At 35.7% G+C, this 14,637-nt stretch overlaps 1 protein-coding gene across 3 annotated transcripts in view; it reads left to right on the top strand.

The window, feature by feature from the left end:
* RIMS2 (regulating synaptic membrane exocytosis 2) overlaps positions 1–14,637 on the top strand; it is a 490,283-nt gene that overhangs the window by 318,561 nt on the left and 157,085 nt on the right. For all 3 annotated transcript variants that reach the window (XM_054192248.1, XM_054192250.1, XM_054192247.1), the window contains 2 exons: positions 10,303–10,368; positions 10,964–11,071. In XM_054192248.1, the coding sequence (XP_054048223.1) occupies positions 10,303–10,368; positions 10,964–11,071 (174 nt within the window). The remainder of the gene's footprint in view (positions 1–10,302; positions 10,369–10,963; positions 11,072–14,637) is intronic.

The following is a 14,637-nucleotide window of genomic DNA, read 5'->3' as shown; positions in this document are numbered from 1 at the left end:
GCTAAGTATTAATGTAATGCTCCCATTGGATACAGTGCAATTCACAGACATAACAAAAGTATATTCTAGCACTGTGTTTGTCTTTTCTCGACTTTATAAGCCATTTTTGTGGAAAAAAAAAGTTACAGAAATGTGTGTAAGAATGAAATCAGGGCCTTTGTGTTTAGAGGCACATCTTACCATGACTAATGTTTTGCTTAATGGAACTTCTCAGCGAGGAGGAAGAGCAACCTCTATGAATTTTAATGATGTGAAAAAGAACGGCAGGCAATAGTTGGCTAATGTAGTTAAAATTGCAGAATTAATTGTGCTAGTGCCTTTGTGACGTTAAAAAAAATTGATAAGATCTTTCCCACCTCATTGTCTTCAGGTCAGAAAATAGAAAAAAAAAAGCTTTTTTTTATCTTTAATTTTGAAAGTCTTCCAGTTTCTTATACACCAAGTTGAAAACATGCACATTATAATCAGAGAGCCATGACTGTCCCATTTCATAATTGCATATAGCAAGGAGTAATACAGATATATTTTGTAATCTGATTGAGTGCTATGTGACTAGTATTTGAAGTTAGTACTTTTACAGATGATTATTACAGGTTATTCCTCAAGTGACATCGAAGAACATAATTGACATTGCTAACTGTAATACAAGGAATTTAAGAAATCAATGCCTTTTGGTAGCAATATTGAACAGAAAAGGCGAATATGTCTTAAAGGAACATTAATGTGATGGTCAGTGATTGTAAGGAACGTAAGACAAAATTCTTCAGAAAAAAATTTATAATTAATTGTTCCTAATTAAGTAAGTTAGAAAAAAGAGTACCAAAAGAAAAAAAAAAAGCAGCATATCTATTCAAGTGATTTGTAATTGAATTTGGCCAAAAAAAGTCAAATGGGCAAAAAAATTAAGATATTAAAAAGCAATCAAGTATTCATCATCCAGAATGTTAACTGTATTCATTACAAGTATAATAAATCATAAGTGAACCTCTTTTTTGCATTAAAATATTTAATATTTCTATTTAAGTTATAGAAAAGAAGAATGCTATTTAGTTGGCTCATGAGGTTATCTGATTTTCATACAGAAGGCAATAATTTAAGGATTCTGAGCTGTTTCTTTAAAAGAAAAGAACAGATTGCTTTTGGGATAATATTATGTTGATTTTTAGACCAGTCATCCTTGAAATAGGATCTAAACTTGGCATTAGAGCCCATATACGCCTTATAGAATGCTCCTGGGTTTGTTCACTGTGCGTTTGCTTACTGCCTCCCAGATAAATGCATAGCGGTGAAGGGTGGTTTGAAATACAGCACTGCAATATATCCCCATCATTTCAATCAAATAACCCCTACTGGACTGGCTTGGCTTAGAGAAAGAGAATTGGTTTTTTAGAATATGTCAGAAAAACAATGTCAGAAAGTTGTTGGTGATAAGATTATAGAATTTTCCCTTGACTATTATAGATGGATAGATATTTGCTTGTTAGGTGTGCTCTGAATCTCTGAGCACATATATGTCAACTGTATTTTCCAAAACACACTCAGAAGTTCTCCTGTTCATACATGGTGAGTGGTTGCCTGTGTATGTTACAACATACAGTCTCTGAAGCATGCTGGGTTTAGGCAACACTCAAGAGAATAGAAAAAGACTATTCCCAAACATTTATCATGTTTTGTATTCATAGTTAGTTTACAGTGGTTTTGTGAATGGAAAGATTATTAGACTCCAAATTTTGTTAGTGAAAATCTGTGATACTGTCTGTGTTACATGATAAAAAACAATGGTGTGTACACTAGTCCCTAAAGTAACTCTTTAAACGTTACTGATTCTCAAAACTGATGGAAGTGCAGGTGGTTTGGAGTGGTGGAAAACCTGAACATTTGTATAGGTTTATAATCTCTTTACTTGTCATCCTTGTTTTGTTCCACACTTCTGAAAAAAAATCACACTTTGCTTTCCCACAGCGCTGATGGTTTGTTGTTTCCATGGTCTTCTTATCCCTTGGAGCTGTTTGCAAAAAAGGTTCTTTGAAAAAGTACCTTCTTGTAGACATGCTCAGTTGCTAAGTTAAAATATGACTGAGAACATGAGTAAGAAAATTATTTCCTTCCTTCTCCAGATATTTCAACATAAAGTTCTTTAAAGTATGATACCAAGGACCTAGTTGGAACCAATACAAAAATTTCTAATGAAAAGTCTAATGGCAATGTAAATATTTGTTCAAAACTCAATGCATAGTTAGAAGTGAAAATCAAATTATTTAAAAAACCCCCCAAAGACATCAATTTTTTAATTTAATTTGAGATAATTTTAATTTCAAACACCAGCTCTTTAACTATGTCAAATGTTACTATCAAGTCATATACTGATTTTTGTTGGCAGGGTAAAATTATAGTTAAAGTTTGTATCTGCTGCTGTATTATCAAAAATGTCAGAATTGTAGTGTGTATACTGGTAACTCAAAGTGGGAAATCAAGTTAATTTGTTACCTATGTATTTAATATAGCTGTACTAGTTAATTTTTGTAAAAATGTGAGGATATTTATTGCAAGTACCCACACTTTTTATGATACAGCCTAAATTTATAATGGAAAGAAATATGAATGCTTATCATAGAATCATAGAACAGTTTGAGTTGGAAGGGACCTTTAAAGGTCATCTAGTCCGACCCCCACCTGCAATGAGCAGGGACACCTTCAACTAGATCACTTTGCTCAAAGCCCCGTCCAACCTGACCTGGAATGTTTCCAGGGATGGGGCATCTACCACCTCATCGGGCAACCTGTGTGAGCGTTTCACCACCCTCATTGTAAGAAAATTCTTCCTTTTATCCAGTCTAAATCTTTCCTCTTTTAGTTTAAAACCATTGCCCCTTGTCCTATCGCAACAGGCCCTGCTAAAGTGTTTGTCCCCATCTTTCTCATGAGCCCGCTTTAAGTATGAAAGGTCACAATAAGGTCTCCCCGGGGCCTTCTCTTATCTAGGCTGAACAACCTCAACTGTCCCAGCCTGTCCTCATAGGAGAGATGTCCATCCCTCTGATCATTTTTGTGGCCCTCCTCTGGACTCGCTCCAACACATCCATGACTTTCCTGTGCTGAGGGCTCCACAGCTGGACGCAGTACTCCAGGTGGGGTCTCATCAGAGCAGACTAGAGGGGCAGGACCACCTCCCTCGACCTGCTAGCCACGCTTCTTTTGATGCAGCCCATCATACGGTTGTCATTCTGGGCTGCAAGTGCACATTGTTGGCTCGTTTCCAGCCTTTCATCCACCTTATGACCTGATATAGCCCCAAGTTCCGTAAGATCTTTTATCTGTAATGGGATAACCTTGTAAACTTCAGTTTGACATGTTTTAATAAATTCTCTACAGCAGAATTTTACCTCACTTCCGAAATTGAGACTAATCAAATTCTAGAGAAAATGTTGGAAACAGCTGTATTTTGCCTCAGAGTTTTATATTTAAGTTATCAATATAATTAAGTGAATTAGAATAACAATTTGAAAATCTTAGCATAGTTCCAAAAACAGGATCTCTGACAAAACTATATCTGTGTATTACTTTTTGAAAGATATATCAGCAGTTAACAACAAACACCAAGACAGCATAAGGAAATTGTACTCAGGCCCACAGCTCTAGCCAGCTTGGACACTATTTAGCAACTATTAATCTAACTAATCTAACTGATCTTTAGCCTAGATGTGCTCTCCCTGAGGCATGAAATTGCTAATGGTGAATTTAATGTAGATACGGTAGCCCAGGACATTCAGAGAATGCCTACCTCAAATAGTCTTGTAGTGGAAACATGTGAGAAATCTCCTAAAGTATAAATGTTTTCCTACTATGTACGTACAACAAAACAAGAGAGAAAAAACATGTTAAATTTTGGGCCCGCTATCCCTTCATCAGGGTGCAGAGTTTCCATTTTAAAGAACAAAAGTTGTTATCTATGATGTGAAAGTAATGAGGTAGTCATAGCCATGACTATTTAAAAAAATATTCTCCATTATCTTTAAATCACTTCAGGGATGATACCTTGGTACGCTGGGACTAACATGACTATCACACCGCTATTACTGAGATAATTTCATTAGCACATTTAAATACAGACTTTTTGCTGAACACTTTGTTTGTTTCATGGTATTGAAAGAAGTGGATATAATGGATATGGATATAATGGATGGATATATAGTGGATATAATGGATATAATTGCTGAAGGGATTGCAGTCCTAGCACACTACCGTGTTTTAGCCTTGCAGTAAGGATGGTAGAAAGGAGAGTGCTTTCTCTTTGGCTGCTGTTATTGACAATGGGCACATTACTTCGCAGTGAAATCACTGTTAAATTGCACAATTACCTGCACCACCCACCTGGTCTGCTGAAGGATGGTAACCTCCAACAGAGGGATGGAGTAGGAACGTGGCAAGAGAAGTGCAGTCTTGCAAATGTAGCTACAACCGTAAGGAGTCATGATTCAGAACCTTCAAGCTGAATCAAAAAACAAACCAAACGACAACAAAAACTCATAGATACATTCCTAAGCATAAAATACACATACAAAACACCCATGCTGACATAAATAAATAATGCAGTTCTGATACAAGACTTCAGTGTTGTGCCCTTTGGAGCGAGGACTTAAAGTACGTTGTGGGGAGCACTGTGATAATATGATACGGATTTTCTTGTTGAAAATCGTATTGATTGAATATGTGTCAGGTCACAAATTCTCTGCTGATAATTGCTGTTGTTTCACAGTTAAAATCTTCAAGCTGCCAATTGAAGTTGATTGGAATATTTCTAGGATTTCATCTATCCCAGTAGATAAGCAAGGATTTCTATACAATTGATGTGACAAACAGCATTTTTGCTGTTAGAAAAATTGTTGATGTTTACATTTAAAGAAAAACTGTAATCTCATTAAAAAAAACCCTAAACTATTAAATAAAACTACACTGTTAATCTTTCCTAAGAAATATAGCATGGGAAATTATATAACCAATGTTTTATTCTTGAATGGCATTTGCCATTTTCTAGAGGTTCACAGTTAGCATTTTATTCATGTAGTTTTTAGGTGTGATTTCCCAGGTGTTTATGAAGCAACATGGAAAACATTCTACCAAGGAGCACATTAACTCCTGCTTTGTTCAGTTGAGAATCTGAACTTTTAGAACCATATCAGTGGCCTCACTTGTTTTGAAAAAACAGTTGTAGCAGTTACTTCCCATCATTGGACTGCGTAAGCTGCTGTGAGGAGGTATAGAACACCTACGTGTGCTATACATGTAGCTGTAGTGCTGAGGGAGGTGGCTTAGTGGTAACTTGGCAGTGTTAGGTTAACGGTTGGACTTGATGACCTTAAGGGTCTCTTCCAACCAAAATGATTCTATGATTCGACCTTTTCCCTGAAGCCGCGTAATTTTATTAGTTCCAGCCTCCTCTTCCCTCGAACAATTCTGTGCTCAATTTTGCAGTCCTAACTTCATCCCAGGCCCAGCTTTTCACTTCATTCCTTTCCACAGTGCTTACCCTAAATTTCATATGATAGACCGCTCTCTTTTCCTTTCTACCACCGTCAGTGCCTCTTTTTTTCTGAAATTTCCACCCAAAAAACCACCTGTTTTTCATTCTGCAGCCTGATTAAGCTAATTCCTGTTTTTTCACATTGCCAGATTTTCAGAAAGTTGTAACTTGAAAAGTTTTTGAGTATTTGGTTAAAGGCAAATTCATACCATTAAAAAATTATATTTATTTGAGCAATGTTAATAATTTCATACTTGTTGTACTTTTAATTTGCTATTTTAACTGGAAAAGTATAAAAGAGTGGTGTTACTAAAAATGGATTATAGTAGTGTTGCCAATGATACAATGTATCACTGAAAGTAAATTACAATCAGATAATACACTGGAAAAAGCTGACTATCAGAATGGATAAATAGTGATAGGAGTTTCTTGTGTCAGCTGGGTTTGTTTCATGCAAGTTCTAACAGTGGAACAGAAAGTCTTGTTTTGTATTCAGAATTATTCACGGATATTCCAATAAGCACAAGACTGTCAGGACCCCAGTACTTCATCCTTTCCACAGAAGTACTTGGGAGTCAACTCCCACTCTAAGAGGGAAGCTGGAATCTTAATTAAATTGTGAGACCTGGTCACAGAGAACGAAAATTGAAAGGAATAGGTTATCTTCTCATGCCTCATCTTTACTGTTGAGTAGGATGCCCCAAGCGGTAAAGACCAGGTTGGACTCCCCTTGCACAGTAAGAACAGAAAGGTATGTCGTGGGTGGTTCAGTGAGGCACTCTGCGTGTGTGTCTGTTTTCAAGTGTGCTTCTGAGACTGTTCTAGCATCTCAAACCTCTTCTGGAAACTAAGTGCTTTCATTTAGGCAATCTGATTGCTCACTGAATCGCTGATCTCTGGTTTTTTACCCTTATGGTTCATTGGATTTCTATGAAGGTGTAAAGAAATGGGCAAATAGGTGGGAGATACCAGAAAATTTTAAGTCATCGTTTTATGTTCACTTAAAAAAGGAAAGTTGCCATATTGGCCTACATGTCTGGAATGTTCTTGTCAGAATAGTGGAAACCTGTTTTCATTTGATGCGGGGGTGTGTGTGTGCAGGGGGTGTGTGTATTTTAATGGTCATGTTGCAAAACCTATAGTACTGCCTTATGAGACTAACTTCATTATTTTAATATACATGAAATGAGCTGGTGCTGCAAATTTTCTGTCTATGCTATCTATAAAAAAATATGTAGTGTTTCAGAAATCTGCAAGGATGCAGACTAGTATTTTCATTTTACCATACCACCATCTAGTATACTTCTGCCATCGTCTACTATAATGTAGCAAATAAGGCACGTGTGGTAAAAGGGTAGAAGTCTAAATGAAGGTTGCCAAAAAAAAAAAAAAAATAGAATCTTGGAGTTCTTTTGTCTTTTTAAAAATCTGCTCTATGTAAACCTTGTCCATGTCTCCATGGTCTTCCAAACATTCCTGTCTGCATGTGCATATGAGATCATGATTTTCATGAACAGCTCAAAAGGACATATTTATTTTGGATGCAGATCTGGAACGTTTCTGGAGTTCTTCTTCCATTTAGGCAATGCAAAGCTTAGTGATTTTACTAAATTACAATTTATTTACATTGTGATTTTAAGTATTTTAGATTGGCTCTTAGCCAAATGAAAATTGCGTGTGTTTCAGTTTTGGACAGTGAGAATTAGGTATGTCATAGGCATTTTTGGTGTTACATTGTTAGCATACATAAAAACATATAGAAAGGGTTTTAAGATAAATACATAAAGTATTAATAATAAAGAAACAAATAGTGAACGACTGACTGGATGCTCAGAAGATAGATGGCATTTAAGCATTTTGCTCTAAGTGTTGAAATACATAAAGCACAGAAAAATATGCTGCCTCCTAATGTGCATATTATCATATTTTGGCCTGTGTGATGTTAGTCGTTCTCTCTTCCATACAGATATGGCATGCATCTTTCCTCTTTTTCACTAACCATGCATATTTTATTGAAAATATTACTTCAACAGAAACCACTTCCAGACAGACACATGCTTACATGAATAATATCTCTGTAATTATTATTGTAATTAGAGATATTATGAAAATGCTGAAGCATTGTTAGGTTATGTATTCTTGATTTATGATGAATGCCTTGTACTCTAGTAAGGTACTGCGTTAATTCATATAGAGAACTGATTTATCTTCTTGATGAATTCAGGCATAATCTCCTTTTTTTACATTGCGCTTGCAAGAACATTTTATAGTGAGTCATTAGCTATTATGAGTTAGATAGCATGGATAGCATGTTATATGGGCTCTAAAGAATAGCGAAAAATATAAATAGCCAGTAATGCTAGAGGATCCGGTCAAGTCTAAGCTAAGGCTTACCTCACTTCTCTATATAGAGGAGTAGTTCTGGGTAAAGAAGCAGCATATTTCAAACTTGTTAAAAGTAAAATACACATCAAACTGTATAAGTGGTTGTATCTAAATGCCAGCTTTCTCTGTTTCTGAATTCCTGAATTAAAAAAAGAAAAAAGAAAAAATGTTGAACTGCTGTAGATTTTCAAGCAAAAGTCTCAGAACTTGCTAAGAACACTAGAGCTCTGAGTTTCCAGAAGTATTGAGACAAAACTTGATACCAGAGGCTGGGCATTTAAAATGCTTTAGAAGGGATTTGAAAAGTAGTTAGGACTCAAATCCTAAGGAGAGCATTAACTGATGGTGTTTCATTCACATACAAGTAAGGGAAGGGAGCAGCCTGGGGTGTGCCGCCTTATGGAGAGCGAGCTGAGCTGCTTGCAAGTGACAATTGCATTCCTGTGAAATTCGTGTTCTGCAGCACATGTTCTGCTTGAAGTCCTGCTTTTGTGTAAAGCTTTGCGCTTTGAAAACTGGTTGAATATATTATATTTATTGATGTCTTGTATCTTTGCAAGACTATGAAGAAAACTTGTCAACACTTCACTGGAGTGATAAAAGAGGAAGTGAAAGCAAATTGTTAACATGAAAATGTCATCTACCAGCTGGAAACACTTAATTGTTTATTAATTCTAATGTAATATTTGCAACAGTTTTGTGGTGTTAATTTCAGGGTTGCATCTAAATCATTTAAGGGCAGATTCATGTGGCTGTAGCCTGGGAGTGTCACCACGTAGTGGTGAGAATAAGCTGGTGTGCAGTTGTTTGCCATCATCATACGTATCATAGCTGCTGTGGGGTAGACTCCTACATTTTTATTTGATTGTTCTTCCTGTGGGTGTGCATATATTCTAAAGCAAATTTTAAAAACATGATGGTATTATTTTTTAATGCTTCTTGGCAGCATGCTGACTGCCAAGCTGTTACGGGTAGACTGCTTTTGGTACTCAGGTGTGTGCATTAGTTTAAGAACCCTAATACATTTTGCACCCTGCAATGTAGCTCTATGATTATTTTCTTAATTGTTAGGCCTTCTTAGGATCTCATCGTCAAATTTTCAGTGCACCATGTCAAATTAGGCCCTGCTGAATTGTGTACAGCTTCTCTTTCTTGTAACAAATTGCAAAGTTTAAATTGCATAATCAGGGGCTTAAGTTAGAAACTTTTAATAGTGGTGACTCGGCTTTTGCATTTATTTGACAAAAAACGAGCACAAAGATCTTTGTACTATATATAATTAACCTAATATGCTTTTAAAGAATATTTATGTGTGTCTGATGATACATTTTATCCACATGCAAAAGAGGCAAAGATATTAAGTGCAGGTAATCCAGCTACCTCTAACAACGTGTTTGATTGCTACAAAATCATTACTTATAAACAAATTAAGATATGAGAAATAAAAATGGAAGATAAACATGAGGTTTTCCATGTTTCTTGTGAAATCAGTTTACACTTCTAACGTGGACTTTTGTCATTAGACATTGCTTTAAAATACCCCAACTTCAGAGAAGCCGTAGACCAGAGGTTTGCATTCTAATAATTCCTTGTAAATTGGAAGAAAAAAACTATTTTCAAAACCATTGTTCCTGTACTGTGTGCATATATTTATACTAAAAGAGAAATAATATTCTTCTATTTTTGGTAACTGGAAAATATCTAGTGCTATAACAATTATCAGTATATTTAAAATATATACATTTTGACATATTTTCAAAATACAAACAAAATATAAATACCTTGTTTTTATTATTTTGAAATGCATGCATTAGTTTTTTGGCATATTCTATTACAGATGTTATATCTCTTCATTAATTATTTAAATAATAGCAGGACTTTAATCTAAATTCATCTTTTATCACAACAAGGTATATATTAGGAAAACTTACATGAGGAATGGAAAAGCCCTGGAGCTAGCTAGGTGGGGACAGATTTCCCAACGGTGGTAGCCTTTCAGACAGACTCGGTAAACCGATGCCAAAGATATTATTCATACTGAAGTTATCACTGCCTCCAAGCAAGGGAACAGGCAGTCTGACTTCTTGAGTTTGCTTTCAGACAGATAGTTATACATTTTTTCCTCCTAACTGAAATAATGTAGAAAATCCCAAATTTTAGCTATCCGCTTCATCCTTAGACTCCTACTGGTTTCTCAGAACAAATGTGTGAATCATCTAGATAATTTTACCTTTAGAACTGTGTATTAGATTTCCAATTTTGTTACTAATTTCAGTACTCTATGTAATACTTTTGTAGCTCCCATATTCTAAGTTTTTTATGTCTTCTGTTATGTGTATCATTGCTTCTCCACATTATTGTCTCATACTTGTATTTTTTTTCTGCCATCTGCTCAGTCATTATGTTACTTTACCTCGTTCCCGGTACACCCAGTCCACAGATCACCATTACAGAGATGCCAGGTATATGTTTTCCTCTGTGTGACTCTGTGTGGATAATGCATGTACTTCTGTGTACCTACATGTCCACTTCTGGTTTTATTAGTCTGCGTATAGTGGTAGAAAACATAGAAGTGTTTAGTTAATACCAGCATTAGCTTTCTTAATACGGTGTGTAGACAAACACTGGGTAATCTTCATGTTTCACTTTTTAAACATATTTTCACTGCCAATAGTCTGTGATTGGCGGTCCATGAAGATGAGGCTATATTTACATCATTGTAACGTCTTTTAAAAATTCAATAAGGAAAATTATTTAAATCAACAAACACAAATACCTGCTAATACTGTGTTTTTCATATACAGAATGTCGTACAAGTATGGCTGTATTAAAGGTTACAATAGATAAAACTGGAGTGTGATACCTTTCTTGTGGTCTCAGCTGCAGGCCAATACACTTTAATTTTTAAAAGTAGTTTTGCAAAATTCACCAAAGTTCCAGCAGAGTTTTGTTCCAGTGTTTTGTTCTGTTGCCGGCATTGCTTGCTTTTCATGTTGGTTTGTCCTCATTTCATCTTTGTGTCGCTTTTCATTGTGTTCACCCTTTATGTTTTGGCAGCCAGGATCACACAATGTATCCTCTATTTTGTGAAGATGCAATCAGATTACTTCGCTCCCGTAAGATGTGCCGTACCTATTCTGAGGGTGCTTACTATGATCTTGAGAGGTATAACTGATGTGCAGCATATCGTTAGCTCTGCCGCCTATACTTTGACAGTACTGTATTTGGTTTCCAAACTGAGAATGTGGTCTGTGTTTTAGGTGATAAATACATACAGTGAAGATGTTTTTTAATACCCTGTGAGGATGTATGCATCTAAAACTGACTACTCAGGACTATGGGTAAATCCCAAGAGAAGCTGAATAGCTTTATAGAAGTCAGTTTCATAAATGAGGTTATAAGGATATTATATATGTGTCGTTGTATAACCCTTATTCTTGCTGGAATTTTCCAAAGTGCTTATAGTACTTATTATTCTCTTGCAAATAGTGAGGAAAAGCCTATCTACTTCAAAGCACACAGAAATAGAGTCTTTCTGAAATCCTATACTTTGCTTAACTGAAAAATAGAGAGAAAAGTAAAAGTATAAGCTTACATTGTAGATATTTGTATAGTGCTTATTCTGTAATTTATGAGTACTTCTATGCATTCACAATACCTGTGTGTGACTACAGAACATTGGAGTTCCTATTTATATATTAAATATATGGCAGAGAGAAGTTGAGCCCATAATAATTTCTATGAAATAATTATACTTGAAATACAGTGGCTTTTAAGAGATATAATACAACATGCTGGTGTACTACTGTGATTATGATATTTTCAGAAAATATTGCAAAACAGGATAGTCTACGTGGCTGCATGTGAATAGAAATAAGGATGTAAATCTGAGAAACTGAGCCAATAAAAAGGAAGTGGTGGCTTCAGATCTCAAATAGCAGATATAATGGTTGATATGGCTATTGCTTTACAAAAGGGGCCATGTAAAAATTTCCACAGCAAGAACTAAAGAACCCTTGATATAGTAACTTCATGGCCGCCCTCTGGATGTGAGTTCCTCTGAGAAGTTCATTAAAGTTTGCTCTGTGTTCAGATCATATATAACCATGTTTTTAGTAAGTGTAAAAATACTTCTGGATGCAGAAACAAAATAGAATCTGAAACTTTTATAGTATCATAAAAGTACTCCTTCCAAAGAAATATCGCGTTTTAAAAATTCTACAAAGCTATAGTATAATAGACATTATAACCTTTAGAACTCAGTTAAACATTTGTTTTGAAATGATACTGGTTTATATTAAACCTAATACAAAGAAAGTGTGTAAATAGTTCAGTCTGCCTGTAGAAACTTTAATAAGCAGAGGAGGGAATTTTGGTTTGGTTTCTAAAACTATGTGATGAAATATGCTCATACTTATGCTGTTTCAATAGTTAATTTTTATATACTCCTTTTTGCCTTAGTTATGTACTGACATTTGCATTAGTTTATCTGAACCTGTTTCAGATTGCCAACTGTGTCTGTGACTGTTCAGATACTGCTGAAAGCTGGAGCTGTTATCAAATTGTCTTAGTTGAGGATCTTGACTTGCAAATCTTCATTTCTGTTTTATAGAAATTAATTTCTCAAAAATAAAGTAAAATCAATGAAAATAAAGGGCAAAAGTAGATAGTACTGCAGAAAGATGAAAAAGCTGGGATTTAAGCAGTGAGATGGAGTAAATCTTTTCCAAGGCTTTATTGAAGAGAAGGCAATTAACGGTAATTCCTCCTGGGGTCAGAAAGGAAAAACTGACATGAAGTGGGATATCTCTAGCTCACTCTTAAAGCAGTATCTTGAATTTCCTTGGGCCTAGGAACTGATCCTGGATTCTCAGTGCTCTTGAATCCAGACTGCCTGTGGGTAACATCCTCGTTCAAGCTACCTGAGTCATCTTACTAGATATGAATGGCTCCGAGTACCTCATAGCAACTATCATTTTTCCTAGTTTTTCATCCTTTTTGCATTTCCATATTCTGACAAGCAGTTCTCTAGGTATTTAAGGAGCAATAAGCATAATCTTTATCCAGTTCCTCCTTATCCATTGAAAAGTCATTTCCTCTTCCTTATTTTATTTTTTGGAAATATATGAAAAATTACTTTTCAAACTATTTCCTCCTTTATCTTTACACTTTTTCCCAGTTTAATGCTTACCTTAAATTACATTGGTTTTGTACGTCAAGGTATTAGTCTTGTCTTCTTAGTTCCATCTGCTTAATCAATGTCATGTTGATATCAAGCAACTACCTCTCTTCTTGTCTTTCACTTTATTAAGCGTGTGAAGTAACTTTCCGGTTTCCACTATTCATCAAAATAGCAAACATTGTTCTGCACAGTCCAGCATTCAGGGCTGAGTCTCTCATCTGGGACAGAGAGTTTTGTGTCGTGTCACTGTGAATCCACCAGTGGGTGTCCTGCAAGCAAATATGTCGTACAGATATATCAGTCAAAATTACTTGCCTTCTTTGTTATCCACGTCTCCTTTCATTGCTTATCTTGTAGTCATTCGCAGCCACCATTAACTCTTGTGGTCTCTTCTAGCAGTTTTTTCTTTTTTTTTCCCCACAGAGTGACTACTTGGTTCTCTTTCATCTTTTCTCTGCTGAAGTTTGTTTCAGTTACTGATTATCAGATTTTATAGTCTTCAGTTCATTAGTTCTAGGACACATTTAGATTATGAAAACCCTTAATTTCTGAGTTCCTTCTTAGGCTACGGCACTCATCTTTTTGTCTTTGTGGTAGTTCCCCCCTTTTGAAGTCCAATTGTTTCCCTCCCAAAAGAAATGGAGGCGGCATTGACAAGGTACTCCAGCATTTGCCTAAAATAGACAATAGGCACATGTGCAGCTTCAGTGACTTCAAGGGCCCTTTGGACCCGGTGCTTTCCCAAGAACATCGGTACCCCATTACAGTTTTCCTTGACTCTTTAATGTGACAGCCAGCAGGGTAGCACTAGCTGGTCTCAGTTCCCACTGCTGCAGCAACTCGGACTGAACATAGATAAGACTTCATGGCTGGACATGTAGAGCTTTACTTACGCTTTTATTTATATCCCACAATTCACAGTCCTATAGAGTTATATAGGCTAGTTCATAATTTGACAGTCACCTGTTTTAAACTGGCTGACATGGTCTTAATGACAGATCAACGTTCTCAAGATTTTTATCCCAATTGTTTTTAAAATGAAGATATTGGTAGCTCATCCCAAATAAAAATCTGCTGAAAACCTCACTGTATGAAATTCTTTCTCAACTTACCCATCTCAGAGCTCAACTTAGTCACTGAGACCACCACGCTATGTGCTATTTTCATTTTTTTTCACTTAGCCTGTGAGGTTAGTGTTTGGAAGGCAATAAAAGCTCGTTTGTGCACTTTTTGTGCAGGATGTGAGGTTTATTTCAGGCGGAATTTCTGTTGCTTCACTTAAGGAAACAACTTTCGCTTCCATTTTGTTTTATGGCTTTCATTTTACCAGGCAGAAATTTTCCAACATCCATATCCTATTTTTGGTGAAATTTCTCAGTTGCTCAAGTACCGTTTTCCTATTGATGTAACTTTTCACTCCTATGAAATATGTGTGTATCAGTAAATAAAGTGTACTTAACTTAATATGTTCTTAATTATTTCTGAATATAATTTGAAAGTAGAAGTTTAAGATGACATATATATGAAAACATATGTTCAGAATATACTG

This window comes from Rissa tridactyla, chromosome 2 (genome assembly GCF_028500815.1).
Source record: "Rissa tridactyla isolate bRisTri1 chromosome 2, bRisTri1.patW.cur.20221130, whole genome shotgun sequence".
Lineage (NCBI taxonomy): Eukaryota > Metazoa > Chordata > Aves > Charadriiformes > Laridae > Rissa > Rissa tridactyla.
The sequence above is the reverse complement of the archived record's forward strand: the minus strand, read 5'-3'. Positions and strand labels throughout refer to the sequence as shown.